General features: G+C 39.8%; 1 protein-coding gene across 2 annotated transcripts in view; it reads right to left on the reverse strand.

Moving 5' to 3' along the window:
- Positions 1-26,884, reverse strand: part of LOC122797960 (interleukin-3 receptor class 2 subunit beta-like) — an 836,628-nt gene that overhangs the window by 7,374 nt on the left and 802,370 nt on the right. For both annotated transcript variants that reach the window (XM_044066494.1, XM_044066503.1), the window contains one exon: positions 23,805-23,908. In XM_044066494.1, coding sequence (XP_043922429.1) covers positions 23,805-23,908 — 104 coding nt within the window. The remainder of the gene's footprint in view (positions 1-23,804; positions 23,909-26,884) is intronic.

Raw genomic sequence — 26,884 nt, forward strand, 5'->3', positions numbered from 1 at the left:
CACAAAGCATTCTATAGCTATGTCAAGAATCTCAATGGCAACACTCAGATCTGCTCTGAGTTACAGCACAATGGCACTAAATATACAGAACCAACTGATATTGCCAACATCTTGGCAGATAGGTTCAGTGCTAACTTTACCCCACCCCTCACCCCCTATAGAGCCCATCTCTATACCAGAATGCAAAGGTCCTGTAATCACTGCTGCACAGGTAAAAACCACACTCTCCAAAGCCAAGAACACAGCATCCATGGGACCAGGCAACATCCCAGGCTGCGTTCTACATGAACTACAGAACGAACTGGCACCCCACCTAAGTACCATGTTCAATCATAGCCTCACCTCAGGCTTTGTGCCTGCTGAATGGTGAACAGCGACAGTTATCCCACTCCACAAGGGGGGGAACCACCACAGACCCCGGGAACTACCGCCCCATTAGCCTGACGAGCCTGGTCTGCAAGGCCATGGAACGTATCATCATGGAACTTATAAACAAAGACATTGGTAATCTCCAAACTCTGGACCCCACCCAGTTTGGGTTTGTAAAAGGCAGATCATATCTCCTAAACCTGATAGACTTCTTTGAAGCAGTCACCAAAGCCGTAGACAAGGGTAAGGTGGTTCACACAGCCTATCTAGATCTTGCCAAGGCTTTCAGCACCATCCCCCACTCTGGAATTATAGATAAACTCACTAAACTAGGCATAAATCCCTATGTCACAAGATGGGTTGCCAACTGGCTCACTGACAGAACCCACACTGTGAAAGTAGCAGACTCCAAATCTGACTTCAGACCAGTGACAAGTGGAGTACCACAGGGTTCAGTCCTGGGTCCTCTCCTGTTTGGTATCTACTTCTCTGAAGTACAGGCTAACACAGAAGGTGTTTGGCTAACAAAGATCGCAGATGACTGCAAACTAGGAGCTATAATCAGAACTCCTAACGATGTGGACATCCAACAAAAGGGCCTCACTGAGACAGATGCCTGGTGTCAAAGCCATGGCCTCAAGCTCAATGCCAAAAAGTGCATTGTCATCCCCTTTGGTAAAAACTCTGTATCCATGAACTACAAACATAGGCGGTAGTATGCTTAACTCTGAAAGTGTGATAAGAGACCTTGGGACACAGGTGGACAGTAGTCTCTCCTTTGATAATCACATTACCACCGTAGTCAGGAAATCCTTCTACGTGGCACACCTCATCACAAAAGGTTTCTCATCCAGAAAAAAGGAGGTCATTGTTCCCCTCTACTCATCACTCATTAGACCCATTATAGAGTACAACGCCCCTTTTGGTATGTACCTCGCAAGACATCTACAACAACTGGAAAGGCTGCAGAAATACCTCACAAAGAGGATTACCGGCCTCAAACAGATGCCCTACGCAGACCGTCTCAAAAAACTCCAGCTTTACTCTGTCGCATATCGCCTACTCAGAGGTGATCTCTACCTAACTTACAAAGCTATGTCAAACCCAGAGTTGTTGGACATGCTCCACTTAAAGAAATCCCAGTCCCTCCAAGCTACACGCTCTAGGGACCTAAACCTTGTCACCAGAATAAACAGAACATGCCGGAGGGATAGATTCCTGTCCCAGAGACTTCCCATACTCTGGAATAAACTACCTGTCTACATCAACAAAGCTCCTCATTAGCACTCTTCAAGAAAAATCTTGATGATTGGATGGGAAATAGGAAATTCACCCCGTGGATAACCTCTGTGGCTCTGCTCGACAGTGGCACAGGAAAATAATTTTCTTGGGTTGCAAAAGCCAGGGTACCTTTTTGGCTGGGCTTGTATAGGCCCCAGGGCCGATAGCCTAGTACCTACCTATGAACCTATGAACCTATGTAGAGGGATTAGTTCACAAACAAGAGGTAGGGGGAAGGTAAACAAGGAAACTGTACTCAGATGTGTAGAGCGATTAATCCACAAACAAGGAAGAGGGGAAGGTAAACAGGGAAAATGTACTCAGATATGTAGAGGGATCAGTCCACAAACAAGGAGCAGGGGAGGTAAACAGGGAAACTGTACTCAAATATGTAGAGAGATTAGTCCACAAACAAGGAACAGGGGAAGGTAAACAAGGAAACTGTACTCAGATATGTAGAGTGATTAGTCCACAAAAAACGAGCAGAGGAAGTTAAACAGTGAAAACTGTACTGAGATATGTAGAGGGATTAGTCCACAAACAAGGGGTAGGGGGAAGGTAAACAGTGAAACTGTACTCAAATATGTAGAGAGATTAGTCCACAAACAAGGGGTAGGGAAAGGTAAACAGTGAAACTGTACTCAGATATGTAGAGGGATTAGTCCACAAACAAGGGGTAGGGGGAAGGTAAACAGTGAAACTGTACTCAGATATGTAGAGGGATTAGTCCACAAACAAGGAACAGGGAAACTGTACTCAGATATGTAGAGGAATCAGTCCACAAACAAGGAGCAGGGGAAGGTAAACAGGGAAAACTGTACTCAGATATGTAGAGGGATTAGTCCACAAACAAGGGGTAGGGGGAAGGTAAACAGTGAAACTGTACTCAGATATGTAGAGCGATTAGTCCACAAACAAGGAGCAGGGGAAGTTAAACAGTGAATACTGTACTCAGATATGTAGAGGAATCAGTCCACAAACAAGGAGCAGGGGAAAGTAAACAGGAAAACTGTACTCAGATATGTAGAGGAATCAGTCCACAAACAAGGAGCAGGGGAAGGTAAACAAGGAAAACTGTACCCGGATATGTAGAGGGATTAGTCCACAAACAAGGAGCAGGGGAAAATAAACAAGGAAACTGTACTCGAATATGTAGAGGGATTAGTCCACAAACAAGGAGTAGAGGGAAGGTAAACAGGGAAACTGTACTCAGATATGTAGAGGGATTAGTTCACAAACAAGGGGTAGATGGAAGGTAAACAGGGAAACTGTACTCAGATATGTAGAGCGATTAGTTCACAAACAAGGGATAGGGGGAAGGTAAACATGGAAACTGTACTCAGATATGTAGAGGGATTAGTTCACAAACAAGGGGTAGGGGGAAGGTAAACAAGGAAACTGTACTCAGATGTGTAATGGGATTAGTCCACAAACAAGGAGCAGGGGGAGGTAAACAGGGAAACTGTACTGAGATATGTAGAGCGATTAGTCCCCAAACAAGGAACAGGGGAAGGAAAACAAGGAAACTGTATTCAAATATGTAGAGGGATTAGTCCACAAACAAGGAGCAGGGGAAGATAAACATGGAAATTTTCTCATATATTGTAATCAGTGCGCAAACAAGAAGCAGGGAGGCTAAAAGGGGAAATGCTCTTGGATAATTAAAATGTGATTGGTTCAGAAAGAACATCTTTGCCATAAATCCTGGAAATATGGCTCATGTAGTGAATCCCCATAACCACTGTGAAGCTATTCAAAATCAAATGGACTACCGAAATGTAAAATTCAAAGCAAAAGGTTTAAGGATAAAAATAAAGTAATAAATCACATGTTGGTTGAGCACTTTCATCCATATTACATAAAGGACTTCTTCAAAACCATTTGCAAAATTGATTTAATTGTTTGAATATTAAAATGAACCACCATGTGACCTAATTAACTATAAAAGACTTTTTTAAAGAAACAGGTCCTATAGACTTACATTGCATTTTTACATACTCTTAGTATGCAAAACTTAAAAACATAGATAAAGTTAAAAAATATTATGCAAATATAAATGAAAGTTCATCTTTGTAACTTACATAAGTAATCAAATGCAAAGTATTATTTTAAATAAAATATCTGATTTTTTACAGAGATTAAAGTTCTGATGCTTTCAACTTGAGTACTAGGAGTAAGGAAACGTTTGTTTAAACCAAGTGAATTTAAGGCATTTAATTTCAGTTGCCACCTGAGTTCTCTGTTTTCTAAAAATGTTTCCCAATCTACTTCCCTTATGTTCATTTGAATATTTTCCAGTATGCCAAAGGAAAGTTTTCTGTAATTGGGGCATAACAGGGTATGCTTGAATACAAAAGCTGTTAACATTCTTCTTTAGTATGTTGTAGCTGTGTTCATAAATATGGTTATGCAAACATCTTTCAGTTTCACCAACGTAATAGCTTTTACATCCAGAGCACAAAGCGACATACACACCTTTTGTGGAATAATTTTTTTAAGATAAAGGAATAGTTTGATCCCCATATATAAAGGAATTTTCTTCCAAAAAAAAAGCAAGGAAAGGCAGGGACCAAACGCAAAACGAGCTTTTAACCAGAAAGTAGAAAGAGATTAAAAAACTGCCCAAATGGCAAATGAACTACAATTTCAGGGCCAAAACCCACTCTTCCCATGGTAGATAGGCTACCTAGTGCTTAACACTCCCACTGATAAGCTAGAAGGCTTCCCTCCAACACAGAAAGGCTTGGGGGGCTCAGAAGCTTACCAACAGTCCTGGATACAGCAAGTCTGTATCTGGACTTGACTAGTTACAGGAAAGGCAGGAAACAAGCTTAGAATTTTTTTTGTTACAGAAAAGCAGCTAAAACAGCAGTAAATACAATTCAAATTGTACTGCAGGCCAGAACACCCGAGTGTGTAGCAACACTACAGCAAATACAGTTCAAATAAATGCAATTAAATTAACAAATGACTAAAAAACAAGTGCAGAAGGCAGTAAATTAGAAGGCTACCTTGATCTCTTTCTCTTAAAACCCTACAACTCTCTTTTTGCGCGGTTTTGCGCACTGAGCAGCGTCGGGCAGCGCAACCTAAACAGGTTTAAACTGTAAACTGTTTAAACTTTAAACTATTCCAAGCTCCACAAAGTCTGCTCTTCACTTTTTCCCTTAGAACTGTTCAAACTCTCAAAGTAATCACTCTATTCTCTTTCTAAAGCCCTGCACTTGCTCAGCTCTTATAAGGAAACACTAACTAACTAAAGCACTACACCCTCCTTGACTTCTCGTAAGTATTAGGCTCCCGATTGGTCCTTCCTGATCAAGTGAAAAATCAGTTCCCTTCCCTAATCTGATCAGTAAAAAAACAGTTCCCTATACTAATCTGGTATGTCCAAGGGTCAGTTTCAAGGTTACTCTCCAGTCCAGCTGGAGAATCTGGGAATTTTGAGGCAATGTTACAATTGACTTATGTACACAGATAACCCTCTCCTCCTTCCAACAAACTCTAATACATGTGAGAGATGCAGTTTTACAGCCAAACTGGAGGCAGAGCTCTCTCAACCCAAGACTGGCACAGTCATTCAGGAGGAAAAGGTAACCACCCACATCACAAATCCAGTCTCACACAGACCTATTGCATCTGCATACCCAACACATAAACACACAAAAACATATTTGGAGGCTCTAAATAAAAATCTACCTAAACAGCAAAGACCTCCTAAGCAGATATCCAAGCAACAGCCACCCCTCAACAATACCCATGAATCACATATCTCACAAAATCAGTGTGCCTCACAGTCACAGCCCTTAAGGCCAAACAACACACCAAATACACTTGTTATAGGGGACTCTATTGTCCGACACACTGACGTCCCGCTCACCAGACTGAACAAGGAGAAGGTCACTGTAAGCTGCCTGTCGGGTGCCAGGATCTGCCACATAACGCAAGCACTCAGGTCACTCCAAAGCAAGTACAAGTATGACTCTGTCATTGTCCATGCTGGTGTGAATGACCTGAAACGTACCTCCTTGGACTACATGAAAAGAGACATAGAGGAGCTTTCTGACCATGTAGCCCAGGCTGGTATGATACTGACCTTGAGCAGCATCTTGCCCTCACCAAGAATGATGCCACAGTATAAAGACAAAATGATCAGTTTCAACAATTGGCTAAAGTATTGGTGTCATTCAAAGGGGATCCAGTGTCTGTCAGCCTGGGATGACATGCTCGACAAGCCACGTTGCTTCGCTAGGGACGGCTTGCACCTGTCACCCTTAGGCTTTCGTATACTGGCCAAGGCTACTGCCACCCCCATAGTACCTTTTTTAAGCAAGACTCAAAGGACAAACCCACCTCCATAGACAACCCAAGGTTAAAAAAACTAAAGGTAATGCTACTCAATACCAGAAGTTTAAACCTCAAGATGCACGCACTCGAGGCTCTCCTCAGTATGGAGAAAATCGATGTCTGTGCAGTAACAGAAACCTGGTTCAAGACTCCTGACAGCACCCCAGCACTACCAGGTTATAACTCATACCATGCGTTTCGGCCCCAAAACTCGGACCGAAGCACAAAAGGAGGGGGAGTATCTATATTCATCAAAAATACCTACACCTCCAAGTTAGTGGCACTGCACGAAGCATCAGAAACCATCCATGTGCAACTAACAGCGGGCAAAACTGCCTTTCAGTTTGTAGCCTGCTACAGAACACCCTCCCTTTTACAGGAACCCCACTTGGCATCCCTGAGAACACTGGAGAATATGAAGGTCTCTCCAAACACTATGTTATTGGGTGACTTCAACTACCCAAGCATTGACTGGGAAAACTACTCAAGCCCAAACACCCTCACCCAACGGTTCGTTGAATTTATAAACTCTAACGCAATGGAACAACTGGTCACCACTCCCACAAGAGGGAACAACATGTTGGACCTGATCATCACCAACATGGGGACTCTATGTTCCACACCAGAGGTAAACCCCTCATTGGTAAGATCAGACCATAAACAAATTTCCCTGGACATCCATATCCCGTCCCCACCCCCAGCCAAGGAAATCACTGTAAAGAATTTCTCAAAAGCCAACTTTGCACTTCTCAAGACTGAGGTGGAATCCTTCAAATCCCCTGGGCCAGAGGGTAATACAGCCCAATCCGCAGAATCCTTTACAAATGCATTCTATGAGCACCTGCAGGAATGCATGGATCGTGCTATCCCAAATAAAAACAAGACTCACTCCTCCAAAAACAGGAGACCGGTCTGGTGGACCCCGGCCATAAATAAGCTCTACAACAGAAGGAGGAAGCTACTACATGACAGAGCAAAATCCCAAAAATGGAAGGCATCTCTGATCAGTATTAGCAAGAAACTTCGATCCCTCATAAAATCATCAAAGGCCAGCTTCGAAAGAAAAATTGCCCTAGACACTAAAGATAATCACACGGCCTTCTTTAGTTATGTCAGGAACATGGGCGGAAACTCCCAGATATGCTCTGAATTGTTGCATAACGGTACAAAATATACCGAACCTACAGACATAGCCAACATCCTGGCAGACAGATTCAGCGCAAACTTCTATACCCCTTCCCCCCCAAAGGAGCAAATGCCTATCCCAACTGAATGTAACCTCCCTGACATCACAGATGCACAGGTGAAAGCTGCCCTTTCCAAATCAAAAAACACAGCATCTATGGGACCGGACGGTGTCCCAGGTTGTGTCTTACACGAGCTCCAAGAAGAACTGAACCCTCACATTAAGTCACTGTTCAAACTTAGCCTTACTACAGGATATGTACCCAAAGAATGGCGTACAGCTACAGTGGTCCCACTCCACAAAGGTGGTGCCACAACGGACCCCGGAAACTATCGGCCCATAAGCCTGACTAGTCTGGTCTGTAAAGCTATGGAGCGTATTATCATGGAACTCATAAACAAAGACATTGGAAGCCTCCAGACACTGGACCCTACTCAATTCGGCTTTGTTAAAGGCAGATATTGCCTCTTAAACCTAGTTGATTTTTTTGAAACAGTTACCAAAGCCATAGATGAGGGCAAGGTAGTCCACACAGCCTACCTGGACCTCGCAAAAGCCTTTGACACAATACCCCACTCGGGCATCATAAATAAGCTTACCAGCTTAAATATCAACCCCTATATCATAAGATGGGTTGCAAACTGGCTCAGAGATAGAACCCATATGGTCAGATTTACAGGTGCCATGTCCGAATCCAAACCAGTTACAAGTGGCATCCCACAGGGCTCAGTTCTGGGACCTCTCTTGTTTGGTATATACTTCTCTTAGGTTCAGGCTAACACGAGGGGATTATGGCTGACAAAGTTCGCAGATGACTGCAAACTGGGGGCCATAATCGAATCTCCAGCTGACACAAGCATCCTCCAAAAGGGTCTCACAGAGTCGGATGCTTGGTGCAAGAGCCACAGCCTCAAGCTAAATGCTAAAAAGTGCATAGTCATCCCCTTTAAAAACAAGGTGCCCACAAATTACCACATAGGTGGTAATCCATTAAGTACGGAAGAAGTAATTAGAGATTTGGGGACCAATGTAGATAGTAATCACTCCTTTGATAATCACGTTGCCAAAGTGGTTAGAAAGACCTTCTATATAGTCCACCTTATCACAAAAGGGTTCACATCTAGATCATGAGAGGTCATTGTGCCCCTCTACCCGTCACTCATCAGGTCCATAATTGAATACAATGCCCCTTTTGGTATGTACCTTACCCGACACCTGCATCAACTGGAGAGACCCCAAAAGTACCTCACCAAGATTATCATGGGCTACAAACAGATGTCCTATGCAGCTCGACTAAAGAAACTCCAGCTCTACTCAGTTGCTTATCGCCTACTCAGAGGCAATCTATGCCTGATGTACAAAGCCATGTCAAACCCAGAATTAATGGACATGCTCCACCTCAAAAAATCCAAGTCCCTTAGAGCTACATGCTCCAGGGACCTAAACCTCAGCACAAAAATAAATAGGACATGCTGGAGGGACAGATTCATTTCCCAGAGGCTCCCCTCATTCTGGAATAGAATCCCAATTCATGTTAGACATAGCCCCTCGCTGACCCACTTCAAGCGAAATCTGGACGCGTGGATGGGAAATCGCAAATTCACCCCTGGGATCTCTTTTGTGTCCCTGCTAGACAGAGGCACAGTAAACTAATTTTAAAAGGGTACCTTCTGTGACCTACTTTACAGAGGCACAGTAGGCTAATCTAATAGGGAGGCGGAAGCCAAATACACTCTGGCTAGGCTTATAAATGCCCTAGGGCAGATAGTCTAGTATCTACCTATGAACCTATGAACCTAAGCAGTAATAAGTGCAGAGTAAGAGCGACTTAACAGATAACAGCACGCAGAAGAGCAACTAAGACAGTTACAGTAAGAGCAGCTGAATAATATACATATATATATATATATATATATATATATATATACACACACACACACACACACACACATTTTTTTTTTTTTTTGAGGGAGGGAACAGAGCAGGATTAAGATGCTACAGGGGTTGTCCTTCCCAAATGCTCTCTTTGTGTACAGTAGGAGTGCCTGAAATCAGAATATGATCTCACTGCACTCAGTTGAGTGAGTAAATGAGATGGGCCCAGAAAGAGTATGCAAATGCAAATCTACAAGAGGGGCGGGCAATTTCAAAGCTATCAACATTAATACCAAAACAAGAACAGGGAGGATGGTTGGGGACCTAATTGTAGAGAGACAGCTACAACTTCAGTTGAGTTCATATTCAATGAAAAACACAAATAAATAAATTAAATACAGTACTACATGCAAAAGAGCAGATAAAAGTGTACTTAAATTCACTTATACGTCCAGCTGATTTCAGGTAGATGTTAGCCGGCCAAAGCTCTGATATTAAGCAGAGATAACTCAAAATGTACCACTTATATAAGGCAAGAATGTCAAAGATGAGCTGAAACTACCCCCACTCCTATCAATGGCTACACAGAAATTCTAAAAAGTGCTCTGTAGATAGACAGCCACAACTTCAGTTGTTAATATTCAGTGAAAAACACAAATAAATAAATTTAATACAGTACTATATGCAAAAGAGCAGCTAAAAGTGTACTTAAATTCACCAGCTGATTTCAGGTAGATATTAGCCGGCCAAAGCTCTGATATTAAGCAGAGATAACTCAAAATGTACCAATTATAAAAGGCAAGAATATCAGTGATGAGCTGAAACTACCTCCCACTGCTATCATTGGCTACAAAGAAATTCTAAAAAGTACTCTGTAGAGAGACAGCCAAAACTTCTGTTGAGTTAATATTCAGTGAAAAACACAAATAAATAAATTAAAAACAGTACTACATGCAAAAGAGCAGATAAAAGTGTACTTAAATTCACATATACATCCAGCTGATTTCAGGTAGATGTTAGCCGGCCAAAGCTCTGATATTAAGCAGAGATAACTCAAAATATACCACTTACATAAGGCAAGAATGTCAGTGATGAGCTGAAACTACCCCCCCCCCACTGCTATCAATGGTTACACAGAAATTCTGAAAAGTACTCTGTAGAGAGACAGCCACAACTTCAGTTGAGTTAATATTAAAAAAAATAAAAACTGAATCCTTCTGTATTTGTACATACAAAGACTGCAAAGTACATTTAGTCCAATCTATGAATTTGGTAACATTAATATCAAACCCTAACTTGTTAATTAAAGAGTCGTTAAAACACAAAAAATCTTTTTTGAAAATTCATGTCTCTTTTGTGATGTCCATATAGTAGGTAACCATTGTTCCTCTAAATGTACAATTTGTGAAATATCCTGACCTGTCAGTTTTAATTTGTTTGTCAATATTTCTATATTAATTGAGTTTAATGCACCTAAGCCTGTTCCCATACCCCCTAAAAGAGTATTGTATCATGCTCTTCGTCTCCAACAACCAGTAGTCATACATCTCAACTTGGAAACATCAAAAATCTGGACAAAGGCCCATGAAAAGTGGGTACAACTGATCAAAAATCTAGACACTTATTAACATAAATTTTGCTTGCATAATTATGTAGCCCCACCCACTCCAATGGAATTCTAGGATACCAGCATTCAAATGCAAATTGAAGAACAGACAAAATATAAAACAACAAATATCCTTCGGAAAAAGCAAGTTAACACAAAACCTGTTATTCTAACAACATTCTAAGTTTATAAGAACAATATTTAAAATCTATCCCTATTTTGGAGTTTTCGCTCCCCATTATTTAAGGCTTTATGTAGATTTCTTGTGTTAGGAAGTTGAGAGGTATGGTTAGTAATATATATTCCAATACAGTATCAACACAAGCATGACAACAATGCAAACAAGCACAGATTTAGGCACTCTACTCCTGTATCATTTCTAACTTGTCTGGCCTTAGAATGCAAATAGCCTAGAAGTCAGCTGTAGTGATGGTGTAACAGTTTCAGCACTATTGTTTTGCCATTCTGCAAACAGTGCTCCCCAATTCAGCAACAAGACACCCCCTCAACAAGCCTTTGAACAAATATTCACATTCCTTCCGCAGCTTGTTTCCTAGAGTCTTTAAATGCTTGCAGCTGAAAACAGTAGTGATCTGTGCTCGTATACCACATCTTGTTGTTGGAGTGGATTGTTAATGCAGCAAAATGCCTCACAGACATAGATAAAGTCCTTAAGAAGAGAGAGAAACAGCTAACTGAACAGTTCCCAGCTACCTGTTCCAGACAACTGGGAGGAGAGTGGGTGGGTGGAGCAGTCTGCTATAACTTCTATCCTGATGATAACTGAAGCATTTCTAAAAGCACCCAAAACATGGTTCCAGAATAAGTCATAAGAAATCAGGATGCACAAGACAAAAATCGCACTAATGGCATAGTCAAAATTTACTTCCCAAACCAATAAGACAAATAACCAATACCATTACTTTTTCACTACTTAAGGAGTGTGAACAAAATGCAAGTGGTAAGAAGTGAAAATAAAGAATATGATGCCTGTAATTGCAAAGTGTATTTACTTCCCCTCCCCACATAACAAATCAACTACATAACTATGTTAACTTTGCCATGTCAGAAAGAAAAAACTATAAAGTATTGCACACTATAAAAAGCATGCAAAAGCACCACAAATAAACTTCACAGACTCTTAGAAAAAAGCAGAGAAGTACACAAAATCATCAATGCTGTCATCTCACAAACCAAAAAAAACTGTTTACTAAAAGGAACGCACACCTAATATCATGAAACAAACTAAGCTCATACTTTTGAACTAAATGCAGAAGTTCTGACTAGTGACACTACAATACATAATGCATAACATATCCCGCTTTTCAAGCAATTAATATATATATTCTCTATGCAAATAAAACTCTATGGAAACACTCTACACTGCATTTTCACTACTAAAATACTGTAAATATATTAGCTAAAACAGCTATTCTTTACTACAAATAAATCTCTATGGAAACAACCTCTACACTGCATTAAAACGTTACTAAAACAAATGCTACTGAAATAAATATAACAACTAAAATGCTATTAAAATAAATGCAACAGCTAAAACAAATTTACACAGATTTTTTCTGACTACCAAAACAGTTGTTCCAGCCCCCTCGCCAAAGATCCCTCTTCTACCGATTCTAGCTCCCTGTCTTGAGATTTAGCAGCTTCACAACTGCAAAAATACTTCTCTGATCATATTTACCTTTGTGCAACATTACTCTAAGAATCAAGCAACCGGGAGCAACCTTTAAAGCTACACACTAACCGTCAGGAACTAACAGGCAGGAAAGCAAATGAGCACATGAGGAAAGCAAGATGGCAGCTAAAAGATAATCAGATCAGCAGAGCAGAGGGAGAGAAGTCTTGCATTGTGCTAGACTGCCAGTCTATTGAACATAAATTAGAAAAGGCTAAACGAGAAAGGGACAATGCAAGATTTTAACTACAATGCCAAAACAACTGCATTAAAATAGCTACGTAATGCACTAAAATTCAAAACTGAACCACCTCTCTTATACATAATAATTGACTCCCACTCCCACACCCATTCCATAAATTAAAAAAATTTGGAAAGTGACTAAAGCTGTACAAATAATTTCATGCACAACTTAAAATTAACTGCACTTGCTAGTCAGCTTCCAACAGTTACACGCAAGAGAGTGTATATGACATGTATCATGTAATTATGGCAGTCGGGAAGCATTATTTACTCTGAACCATTAATTTTCTTTTATCCGTATTTGTCATCATAGAATGCCACTAAAACGTATAACTAACTGTTGCCTTGCCTTCACAGACGCAAGTCAACACAACGTCCTCTCCAGCTGGCTGTTGCAAGTTGCTGCAGCATTAAACAACTGTTTTTTTTTTTCCAGTTTAAGCCCTCTAAGTCAGTCTGAAAGGCAGTCAGGCACTGTCTCACAATGGGGATATCATTACACATGCCCCTGCATGTTGCAGGATATGTTGGCAATGCATGATGATACCAGAGTTAAATAAAAAGGTAAATAAAACAAAAAAAAATATTGGGATTTGAAGGGGCCACTCAGGAATTCATGGCACCCTCTTATTTTGCCCTGCAAAATGTGAAATACTGCACAATTCGGGAAGGTTGAGAGGTATGCCAGTAGTGTCAGGAGGGAATGAGATATTAAAGTGTATTACTGTTTTTTGATAGTTTTGTCCCACTACAGTACATATTGATGGTACCCTGATTACTTGATCAAGCTTGATTGTGGGATTATTATTAAAAGTTCTGAAAATAAAAAGACAAGGTTGTCTGCCAATAATTACTGAATCATTTATACAGACCAGTATATTTTCCACTTTTAGCTCTATTTTAGGCCCTTTTGCAGCACTGTTTACACAGTCAGTGTAAAACTGAAAGAGTGTCCTTTTTCCTTGCAGTATGCAGCATTTTATAGCATAGGTTCATAGGTTCATAGGAAAGTACTAGACTATACTGGCCCTAGGGCCTATATAAGCCTAGCCAAAAGGTACCCTGGCTTTCGCCACCCAAGAAAATTATTTTCCTGTGCCACTGTCAAGCAAAGCCACAGTAGTGATCACTGGGGTGAATTTCCTACCTCCCATCCAATCATCAAGATTTTTCTTGAAGAGTGCTAATGAGGAGCTTTGTTTGATATAGATAGGTAGTTTGTTCCAGAGTATGGGAAGTCTCTGGGATAGGAATCTATCCCTCCAGCATGTTCTGTTTATTGTGGTGACAAGGTTTAGGTCCCCAGAGTGTGTAGCTCGGAGGGACTGGGATTTCTTTAAGTGGAGCATGTCCAAAAGCTCTAGGTTTGACATAGCTTTGTGTGTTAGGCAGAGATCACCTCTGAATAGGCGATATGCGACGGAGTAAAGCTGCAGTTTTTTAAGACGGTCTGCGTAGGGCATCTGTTTGAGGCCAGTAATCCTCTTTGAGAGGTATTTCTGTGGCCTTTCCAGTTGTTGTAGATGTCTTGTGAGGTACATACCAAAAGGGGCATTGTACTCTATAATGGGTCTAATGACTGACGAGTAGAGGGGAACAATGACCTCTTTTTTCCTGGATGAGAAACCTTTTGGGATGAGGTGTGCCACTTAGAAGGATTTCCTGACTACTGTGGCGATTTGGTTATCAAAGGAGAGACTACTGTCCACCTGTGTCCCAAGGTCTCTTATCACACTTTCGGTGTTAAGTAGACTACCATCTGTGTGGTAGTTCATGGCTACAGAGTTTTTGCCAAAAGGGATGACAATGCACTTTTTGGCATTGAGCTTGAGGCCATGGCTTTGACATCAGGCATCTGTCTCAGTGAGGCCCTTTTGTAGGATGTCCACATCTTTTGGAGTTTTGATTACGGCTCCTAGTTTGCAGTCATCTGCAAACTTCATTAGCCAAAGACCTTCTGTGTTAGCCTTTACTTCAGAGAAGTAGATACCAAACAGGAGAGGACCCAGGACTGAACCCTGTGGTACTCCACTTGTCACTGGTCTGAAGTTGGATTTGGAGTCTGCTACTTTCATAGTGTGGTTTCTGTCAGTGAGCCAGTTGCCAACCCATCTTGTGACATAGGGATTATACCTAGTTTAGTGAGTTTATCTATAATTCCAGAGTGAGGGATGGTGTTGAAAGCCTTGGCGAGATCTAGATAGGCTGTGTGAACCACCTTACCATCATCTACAGCTTTGGTAACCACTTCAAAGAAGTCTATCAGGTTTAGGAGACATGATCTGCCTTTTACAAACCCGAACTGGGTGGGGTCCTGAGTTTGGAGATTAACAATGTCATTGTTTATACGTTCCATGATGATACGTTCCATAGCCTTGCAGGCCAGGCTCATGAGGCGAATGGGTCGGTAGTTTCCGGGGTCCATGGTGTCTTCCCCTTTGTGGAGTGGGATAACCGTCACTGTGCACCATTCAGTGGGTACATAGCCTGAGGTGAGGCTATGATTGAACATGGTACTTAGGTGGGGTGCCAGTTTGTTCTGTAGTTCATGTAGAACACAGCCTTGGATGTTGTCAGGTCCCATGGATGCTGTTTTCTTGGCTTTGGAGAGTTTGTTTTTTACCTGTACAGCCGTGATTACAGGAACTTTGTATTCTTCCGGTATAGAGATGGACCATTCAGGGGATGAGAAGGGGGTAAAGTTAGCACTGAACCTATCTGCCAGGATGTTGGCAATATCAGTTGGTTCTGTATATTTAGTGCCATTGTGCTGTAACTCAGAGCAGATCTGAGTGTTGCCATTGAGATTCTTGACATAGCTATAGAATGTTTTGTGGTTGTCTTTAGAGTCAGTGGCAATTTTGTTTTCATAACTAGCTTTGGAGGATTTTATGAGGGATCTCTGCTTCTTACTGAGGCTGACCAGGGAGTTCCTCCAATCATGGGATTTTACTCTTTTTTGCAACAGTTTCTTTCTTCTGTTGTAGAGTTTGTTTATGGCAGGGTACCACCAGATTAGCTTCCTTTTTTTGGAGGATAGCATCTTGGTTCTTTTAGGGATTGCACGATCCAAGCACTCGTGTAAGTGCTTATAAAGTGCATTTGTGTAGGATTCAGCAGTCATACCTCTATTGTCCATCAGCATGGGTGTCGTGAAGTTTGCCACTTCTGTCTTAAGAAGCGTGAAGTTGGCTTTGGAGAAATTTTTTATTGTGGTTTAGCTAATGGGGGGTGGGATGTGGATGTCTAGGGTGATTAGCTTGTGGTTGGATCTGACCAACAGGGAACTGACCTCTGGTGTGGAGCACCAGTTACCCATGTTGGTAATAACCAGGTCTAGGATATTGCTGCCCCTGGTGGTGGTGTGGATAAGTTGATCCAAGGCATTGGAATTTATGAATTCCAGAAAATGTTGAGCACAAGAGTTGGTACATTAGTACTTTTCCCAGTTAATGGTGGGGTAGTTGAAATCGCCCATTATTAGGGTGTTGGGTTGTACCTTAATACTTTCCAGTGTATCAAGAAATGAGGAGTGGGAATCCTGGGGCATGGTGGGGGTCTGTAGCAAGCTACAATTTGGATAGTGGTCTTGCCCAGAGTTAGTTGCACTTGGATAATCTCGGATGCATTATGCTGTGCAACTAGCCTGGAGGTGTGGATATCCTTAATGAATATGGACACGCCTCCACCTTTAGTGCTTTCGTCCAGGTTAGGTGGCCGAAAGGTGTGGTATGAATTATAACCTGGTAATTCAGGGGTGCTCACTGGAGCTTTGAACCAGGTCTCTGTCACTGCACAGATGTCGATGTTCTCCATTTTAAGGAGTGCCTCGAGTGAGTGCATTTTGAGGTTTAGACTTCTAGCACTGAGTAGCATTACCCTCAGATTCTGCTTGCTTGTACCTGTTATGGTGGTGAATTTGTCATTTGAACCTTGCCTAAAAAAGGCACTATAGGGGTGGCTAGAGCCTTAGCCAGTATCTGGAATTTCAGGGGCGACAGGTGCAGGCCATCTCTGGCAAAGCACCGTGGTTTGTCGATCATGTCATGACAGTCAGATAGATACTGGATCCCCTTAGAATGACACCAGAAGCTTAGCCAATTGTTGAAGTCAATCCTTTTGTCCATGTACTGTGGTATCATTCTGGGTGATGGCAGGATGCTACTCAGGGCTAAGGTCATAACTGCCTGGGCTACAAGATCGGACAGTTCCTCCATGTCCCTTTTCATGTAGTCCAGGGAGGTATGTCTCAGGTCATTCACACCAACGTGGACAATGACAGAGTCATATTTGTACTTGTTGTGGAGTGACCTGTGATTACTATGTAAGAAAGCAAGCTTTCCATCTGTGGAGAAAGGTCCCACTATTATCGCTGAAAGAAAACCTTCCCTGTGAAGCAAAAGTACTGGTAAAAATGTTCCAGATAGAAGGGCCTTGGGATAGCAATTGGCAGGGACATTTTAAAGTAGTGGAAGAAATAGACTCACTGGTGTATAAAATAAAAGGTAAAAAGAAAAACAGAACAGTTCTAGTCCATAGAGATCAAATACGAGTAGTTAAAAGCAGTGAAGAAATAGTCACAAAAGTGACATGCATGTATTTTCTTTTCAGAAAATGAAAATTAAGCTGCCTAAAGTGCACCTGTTTACAGAAGAGTAAAAGGCAGACAGCAGCAAATGTAAATAATTATGTAAAAATGTGTAAAGTTAAGTGCGTGGTAGTTTAACCAATCTATTTTGTTTTTACCATTTTTGTAATTATATAATAGCACCAGGAATAGCAGAGACTCCGGCAAAAAAGGTACACAGAAGTATTATTACTAATATAAAGTTGTACTGGGTAAATGATACAACAAATAGAACTCATGGCAATTTCTCATGTCCAGGGGGACAAGAATGTCACATTGGAAACCTTTCCCTAGACAAGAGTGTTACAGTCTGAAAGACAGCTAGAGCACACATATATATATATCTATGTATATAAATATATATATATATATATATATATATATATATATATATATATATATATATATATATATATATATATATATATATATATATATATCCAGCTTTCACAATGTAAAACAAATGTATCTTTACAAAGCAACACTGTCCCTGTTGATTTGACATGGTTGCTACTTTATATATGTCGTTTGATACTTCAGCATGCCATAATGGTTTGCCTGCACTTTCTACAAATCTTCGTCTTACCCTAGTGTCCATATGCAGTCTTAAAGAATTTACTACATAAGCACTGACTGAGAAGATACTAACAGGACTGCAATACATTAGTACATACAGCACTACTTTTAATTTAGCTCTCTGACCTGACATATGCCCTGGCAACTTGATTAGCTCTGGATAACCCTACTTTGGATTTTCTGGAACTATGGCAAATCCTGACCAGTATTTACCTATGTCCCAAACTGTGCTCCATCCACAAAGACGGATGGCTTAAGATGGTCAAAATCAGATGCCAGAAATTGTACATCAGGTGACATTATTTTTTCTAAGCACTGCAGTTATGCTGTTTTCCTATCCCATGTAATTTGACAAATTGTACTTGTCCCCTGTCTGTATGGTGACAGTTTTCATTCTGAAAAGTGCCATCCATTTTGCAAAAACTGCCTAACTAATACCATCTGTGATTTTATTCATTTTAAAATTGTTTGTCAGAGATTTTACTGCTTGGTGTGGTGTTTGTACTATACTGCTGGAAAATAAAGCCAAATACTCAGTTTGCTTAATACTGCAGTAAATGGCTAATAACTGTTGTATGCAGCGGTGATAGCCTAATTTCACTGGACTCATTTTGTGGCTACAGAAGGTGACTGTACGTAATGTTTTTTCCATTCTGTTGTCATCACCATGTGGCCATTCCTGTAATAGTACAGCAGCTAATGTTTTCCTCCTGGCTGCTGCTTGTAACACAAATGGCAACTTTTGTGTGGGTGGTATTAATTCTGCTTCATCCTCATGGTCCCCACTCTAAAAGGGTGGAGTTCTTTTGTTCCTGCAATGTCTTGTATAGACGAACTACCACAGCTGCATAATCCTCTATAAATTCCCTATTGTAATTCATGATTCCCATGGATTTATGTAGATCTGCTATTGTCAGTGGCTTTTCCATTTGTAAAATGCATTGCACATGAATTGGGCAAGGAGACCTTCCTGATGGTTTTATGATAGTTTCTAGGAACTTAACTTCTTGTGTCATAAACTGAATCTTTTTACTTTTAACTTTAAAACCTGCTTGCTGCAGAGTACGACATTTTTTTAAGAAGCTGTACATGTTTGTCTCCTGTTTCAGACTGAATAAATATGTCATCAATGTAATGTAACACCAAATCAACTTTTTCCAAATGATGCAGAATAGATTCTACCATCTGGTGAAAAATAACTTGACTGTTTTGAAATCCCTGAGGTAACCTTGTCATGAGATATTGCTGTTTTTTTAAATGTAAAGGCAAACCGTGGCCAATCTTTTTTCCTGAGTGGTACTGCAAAAAAGCCATTTGCTAAATCTATTACTGTAAACCACTTACTTTGTGGCTTAATACATGCAGTCAGTTCTGGAACTCCTGGAATCAAGTGTGATCTAGAGTAGAGTACTTCAATGACAAGACAGTAACTACCATCTTTTCTTTTAAATGGCCAGACTGGGGAATTTGTGGGACTGTTACCTTTTTGTATGATTCTTTCCTTTTCCCAAATTGCAATACATTTTTCCATATGTTCCTCTGCCTCTCTGGGAATGGGATACTGTTTTTGAACTGGAGGTGGGTAATACTGATCACTACCCACCCCTACTGGCATTTCTGGTTTTCCACAGTTACTGGGTCCCTTGGACCACAGATTTGAGAACTGCTGATGTAAATGCTGCCACACATCCTCACTGTCTGTATTTACATATCTTGTTGGCTTGTCAGATTTTTCAGGTAGAGAGATTGCAAAGAAATCTGCACTTTTCTCTCCCTCTCCTTTTCCCCCTGTTTCCTATCCACAAAGTACTGTTAGGCAAGTCAATTACTATGCCCAAAGGTCCTAAAATGTCCACACCAACAATGGTAGTTGACCAGGATGGATGCATCAAAAATGCACCCTTCCATGTCTGTCCTTCTTGGTTAAATTTTATGTCTACGTCTTGGCTACTCACTGCATAGCACCCTATGCCATTAAATGCTGAAATGCAAACCTTTTTTGTGGGATTTACAGGTAACTGTCTGTTTGTGATGCATACTGCTGCTCCTGTGTCTAATAAGACATTTTTCCATAGTGACCCCACCCAGATATCAATCAATGGTCATCCATCTCAACCTTTTTAAAGTAAAGTCAGGAAAGATACCAGAGTGGGGGCACACCCCAATGTAAGGAAATCCACTCATCCTCACCTTTATTGTCAAATGCAACATGACACAGCATGTTTTTTTTTGTCATCTTCCTCTGTGTCTGAGTGATCCACATATTTAGGTTTTTCAATTTCCTTTCGTAACTGTTGCCTAGCTGTTCCTTCTGCCTGCTCTTCCAAATATTTTGTATTTACAGGTGAAGCTGCCTGAAAATCTACTGGACATACATCCCCATTTTCCTGTGTATTGATGGCCCTTATAGCCGTCTTTACAAATATTATAAGGTCTCTGTACATTGACCTGTCTCATGATTTGTCTTGTGAATCTTTTGGCTCTGTTTTTAGAAGCACACCCTGTTCTTCCTTTTTTTTATGCCAAACTTTGTAATGATTACAATTTTGCTTAACATGCCCAATCTTCTTACAGAAAAAAAACATGTTGGTGCCTTTTGTTCATTACCTGTATCTGATCCTGGTGCTACAGACACCGGAACAGGAGGGTCTACTTTATATCATTGAAAAATTAAATCTTGATCGCTGAAAATGCAGAATGTCGAAATAATTTTTTTTTTGGATCGCAGTACAGTGGAGATCAGGATATTTGCCCTTTTTAGTGCAATCTCGGAGTTGGAATATATATTTAGCAGGGGTGTGGGGGTGCAGCATTTTCTCTGATATCAGCGCTCGAGATTTTAATTTTTCGATGATATAAAGTAGATGCAAACAGGAGCCAGTGGTGCTGATGTGGCTCTTTCTACTGGTGGTTGGTCACACCACCTTTGCCTTCCCAGGTTTTTTACCTAACTAATTACCTCAAATGGCTCACTCCCCTCTCCTAGTGTGAAGATATGGTGTGAGTATAATGTCCTATCATCAACCACAGTCTGTCTCTCATAAGTTTTTGTATTAAATCAGTGAGGGTATTTGAATTTTCCTCATAAATGCATTTAATATTCCCTGGGACCCCTTTTATTTGCTCTAGAAAGCAATGTATTAACTGTTTCTGTATTTCCTTTTGTTGCGTGTCCCTTTTTGATGTTTGATATATGATCTGGAATGCTAGTTTAAAATGATCAGCTTGCTACATTAATTTGTCTGAGATGGTGATTTTAAAATTGTCTAACAGACAGCTGAGAGAGGTTGCCCTTTTGTGTATGCTATGAGAACAGTGGTCCTACGTCCTACTTTATCATCTAACCTATATGTATTCTGCTTTAACTGGATGAAAGTTTTAAAACATCTGGGAATAAAAATCCAGAAACATCTGAGTAAGGCATCTGTCCATACATCTGATCCTGCTGTGCATGCTACCCATTCTCCAAATGATGAAATGGAAAAAATACTGTCTGATTACGACACATTGCCTTGCAGGTTGCATGCTGACAAGGAAATGTACTGTGCAGCACTGTACTATATTAACTTAAGTGCAGCTACTAATAAGCAACTTATTTCTATAACAGACGTACTATACTGTTACAGCTACAGCTTTAATGTACAAGATTTGCTTTTCTATACAGATATAGATGATAGTTTTCCATTCTCCATTTACCTTGACACAAATGTGTTCCTATAAATAGCTGAACTAACACAATTTAGTTTTACAGTCTTTTTATAGTACTTTCTGTACCATTTGGATCCTGGCTATGAAAGCAATCTTTTGAAATCTGCTTGATGTCATGCCATTCTGCTGGTAAGCTGATTTTTGTTCTGTTCAATGTAAATTATGTGGCAACCTTAAACTTAGTGTGTTGTTTCCATCTCTGGTCATCCTTGCACCTGGGTTAATCAAAAATTAGGAAGTTATCCATATATGTAGTTCTCCTTGAAGCTGTACCAGTCACAAAACAGTTTGTATCACACACAGTAGGATGCCAAAACATGCATAATAACTGCTCTACTGTATTGTTTTTATTTTTCTACTTATTTTCTGCTAAGAAAAGTTTAACCCTTTAATATGTGTATATTAACAAACAGAAGTGTACATGCACTATTGCAAGTGTTTAAATGTATATATTCTAACAGGGAACAAGTAAATGAATGCAAGGTAGGGAGTGTACTTTAAAGGAAGAAAAGAACAGCTGCAAACATGAAGAATGCACTTGTAAATATTCATTCAATGCATTAAAAAAAGAAAATAAAAAAGGAAAAATCATATTGAAAGGTGCAGCAATTTTCAGTGTTTGTGGAAATTATATTGTTTGTTATTAAATGACAGACAACTCAGTCCACACATTACCTATTCAATAAAAGCTGGCACCAATTTTATTTTATTGTTCTGGTTGCATTTTGGAAAGTTATCATCATAATATTGCAACTAGCTCTTCAGAAATATATTCATAAAATATATTCATAGTAGCATGGATACAAACAAGACTTTCAGAAAAGCTCCAGTCACTGTCAACACGTCTTCCATAAATCATTTGAAAATTTACAGAAATGTAGCCAGGAAGACAACTTGATTCTTATATGCCAGGCACTTTTTATTCCTTGCTACTTGGCCACTTTTTTTTCTCCCCCATCCATAAATGACCAGAGAAGTTATCTTCTCACATTTCAAACCATTGTTTAAAATTTGGTTAATATTCTGCTGCTATATTAAATATATCAGCAACCCACACTTCCTGGGATTCAGAAAGTTTTACTGCAAGTGAGAAGCCATAACATAGCTGTTTTTCCACTTGTTGTTAGCCTTTCCAGTTCTTAGACAACTCTGTCTCTGAGGTTTCCTACTAGCAGGAGCCTCAGCATGGAAAGTGGTTCTGCTTGCAGAGCAGAATTATAATGTGGCAATCTGGAGAAGTAGCTAATGTTAACCAGCCATGTGCTCTCCCCAGAAATATTAGCAGGTCCCAATTTATGCTATATGTAAATTACCACTGTTGGAAGAAAAAGTTAATGCAGACAAATTAAAGCATTACCCATTCACTTCTATGGCAGCAGCCATGCTGCTGTTAAGTTCAGAAAAAACATGGGACTGACAAGGTGTTGGTATGTGTTTGGCTGGCTGTGTGTGTGTGTGTGTGTGTGTGTGTGTGTGTGTGTGTGTGTGTGTGTGTGTGTGTGTGTGTGTGTGTGTGTGTGTGTGTGTGTGTGTGTGTGTGTGTGTGTTTGTGCGTGTGTGTGTGTGTGTGTGTGTGTGTGTGTGTGTGAGTGTGCGTACTTCTCTGTAAATGTATGAGTGAAGCTACATGTGAGCATGCATGTGTGCATGCATATGTATGTGTGGCTGTCTGGGAATGTCTGGGAGGATTTGCTTTTGCCAACATGATGCATAGGTCACCAGGTAAAACACTATCACCATCTGGTCTGACAGCACTAGAGTTAAACAAAGGTGCTTCAGGGATATGTTAATGAACCAATAATCAACTATTTCTCATTGCAGCCATACCAGATTCACAATTTTACATTGTTACATAAATTTGTCTACCTATGGTATGCAGTTTGCAGGAATGGTGATGATCTTTCTGTATTCAAGGGAGGACTGCACTTGTTTCTAAGTCAGTGTGCTAACTCACAATTTATCAATTCATGATTTGTCTAGTTAAAAGCACAAACATACATGTATTCCAGTAATAGTGGAAGAGAAAACAAAATAAATATCATGGCACAGTTGTAAAATGGTACTTGAAAGCAATTATGGAAACTGGAAACACCCAGGGAAAAACTGGGGAGGACTGAGCACCTGTAAACTAGTAACGTTTTAATGAATATTAAAAAGCAGTTTGCAAATGAAAAAAAAATAGTTCCATTGTCATTTACGTATGTATTAATTTAACAGCATTTGATGTGCTAAGGGGTAGTGATTATTAAAGATTATATACACATCTTTTATTGACTGTAAACGTTATACATACCCTGCTTTAATGAGTACAGGTTTCATTAATCTCTGCTCCATTTGGAGTTGGCTGACAGGGGATAAATCCAAGCTGCTGCTGGATAGTGCCATTAGAGGGGTATTCTGGAACAAATGCAAGTCCTTGTTATAGTCTAAACATACAAAGCATAATCACTACAAAACAATACATTAGAGCACATATGAAGAAATGCAGTGCTGATCACATTTCCATTAGTTACTTAACCACTTATTGCAGTACTTTCAAACAGTGTCACTGTCACTACAGCAACAATTTCTCAGGCCCTAAAATATGTCATTATACTCTGTCTTCATGAAGATCCATCCTTAGCTTTCCTACAAGATTTCTACCCATTGCAAACCATTGTCCTATCACCAAATCTTAAAAAAGTTAGTCTAATAGTTCATGATGTTGGTAAGTATGCAAAGTCATCTCAAAAAACTGTATAGATTTAGGAAAGGTTACCAACAGTGAGAAAAGCAAACTCAATATACACTTTTTGTAGATATGAAAATATTTTTAAGGCAGTGCACCACTCACTGCTAATTATGAAAGTGACAAAAATATTGATTTTGTTGAAAGGCCTCTCAAATGATTTTATAACTACATATCTGAACAGACATTTCAATCATTATCTGGTTCATCATCAGGCAGATGTGATTTTAGTCAGGGGTCCTTTGGGGAAAGTAGAGCACAGAGTAATTTCTTTTTTCAGTTTTTGTAAATGATTTGACAGTCAATCTGCCATGTCTTCAGGATACCATATATGCTAAAAATCTAATTTACAAACTCGGTAGAGTTAGTGAGGGCATTCAGAGTATCCTGGCTGCACAAATACAAGCCACTTTCATTCATCTTTATGATCATTTTAACATTCTTATACTTCAAGCAAATTAACACAAATTGCCTTGGTTTATCCCAACACTTTCCCTCAAAACCTTTTTTTGAAAAAACTACAGATAAGATCCGTAGACAGTTCAGGCACTGTTACAAAATAGCAAGTCATTTAGCTCTGGAAGTCAGGACACAGTTAGTATCCATTTTCTTATTCTTAAACTATGATCTGCCTTCTCCATGAACTATGTCAATTCTTCTTATAATAAAGCAAATATCTAATAAACCACATTTAATAGGACATAGCATTTCATTCCTTTATCAGTCCAAAGCAATCACCAGAGCAATGCCAGTCTTTCACTTCAGAAGAAAAAGCACTAACTGCAAGAATGAGCTTGATTCTTACAACTCTCACTTTTAAGTTGTTTTATGTAGAAGCCTGTCCTCCTCTAACCAATGGGTTAGCAATTAAACCTTACCACTGCTCCCTTACTGAGTCATGGATGCTTTAACGGTTAAATGGCCTACGTCTGGTCTACCTACTGGAAAAGAGTCTTTTTCTAATTTAACAAATGGAAATTTAAATCAGCTACTGGCTGATATGTTGAATGAGCCTATTTATGGGAATTTCTCAGCAAAAAGCTGATTAATCCCATAAGAGTGGCTTGCAACTGTTTTGGAGAAAACAGACAAACATGGCACTAGTTCACTACCTGCAGTTTTGTATGAGGGCTTTTAGTATGCAGTTTTTTTTTCATTGCTGCCATAATTAATTTAATAGGCCTGTTGAATGTGTGTGTTGACTAAATTTTATAGGCCTTCAGCGTGCTATAACAAGTCTCTAGAAATCCATTTGCTTGCCATTTACCCATTTTTGTTAGTCTATTAATGGATAGACATCCAGCTGACATACATCCATAATGGATTAATGTCGATTCGCCAAAGGTAATTTCCACAAAAGGAAAAAAAAATCAAAAATTGTTTCCCAAAACTACCTTTAAAAAGCATTACAGCAATTTTTTTTTGTTTCCCCAGTCAGTATAATGTAGTTTCACGCTCTTTTTGTGTTCACTGAAACTACATTCATCCAAATGACATGATCCCATCAAGAAGTTACTACTTCTAACACCTATCAATTTTACAGCACACTGGTGATAAGATAGCTTTATGCTATGATGACACATAAAATAGTCCTCATTAGAATAGTTTCTGACTGCCTCATTTATAATATTTATCTTTCCATAATACAGTGAAAACTACAGTCTTCATACTCTGGTCATTTCTGGATTTAAGTTACTACTTAAATACAATATTCGTAATCACACATTTTAATAACAGTTCACCCTTTTATTATGTAAGCTAATGGTTTTAGTGTAGCAGATGTTTAATACATTAATCATGTTGTGGACCTGGAAATTCCTTCAGTTGTGATTTGACAAAAAAAGATTGAATCCTTAGTTTTTAATCAGACTGAACAGATACATGCTAAGGTTGTGTGAACAATCAGAGGTTTGACTTTGTGTCTAGTTTGCAGTGAACAGCAAAACATTCTCCAAAGTAATCTATAGAAGTTTTGCATGGAGTTGCTATAGAAGATGGTGTGCATCGTTAAGGAGGTGGACTTTGCTCCCATTTCTCTGAAGGATGATGGGTCCTGCTTTGTGTTCTGAATGCAGTCTCAGATACAATAAAGGAGTAAGACATGCTGGATGATATCCAATGGTATCCAGAAGAAAATCAGCAGAAGTGTATATGAGAATAAAGGGGAAGGGATATATCCCAAATCCTGACATACTGGAGATCTTTTCACTAGAATCCAGAAAGGACATGAAGGCATGATTTGGGAACACAAGCTCATGTCAGACAGACATAATGAAGTATTCTGGAGCAAGAAGGACAGTAACGGGAGAAAGGACACATAGCAAATTGTAGAAACCAACTGATGCCTTAATTTGTAAAAGTACTTTTGCATTGAGTGAGAGAGAGAGAGAGAGAAATACTAGTTTAAGGTATTTAGATTCAAATCCAACTCTCTCTGGGTTCGGCCAAGTAGAGAAAGAAGACAGCAGTCTTATAATTATGATAATGCAGACACTTTAAGGTTCAAAGGAAAAACTTTGCACATACAGGTAACTTAATGTGTTAAACCACTGGGGAAAAAATTCTAGTGGATGCTAGTGCTCTGTAACATCTGAGACAAGATTGTTGATCATCAAAGAGCCTGTGACCCACTCAGGAACCAGCTA

The sequence above is a fragment of the Protopterus annectens genome, chromosome 1.part0, assembly GCF_019279795.1.
Source record: "Protopterus annectens isolate FY-2018-M chromosome 1.part0, PAN1.0, whole genome shotgun sequence".
Classification (NCBI taxonomy): domain Eukaryota; kingdom Metazoa; phylum Chordata; order Ceratodontiformes; family Protopteridae; genus Protopterus; species Protopterus annectens.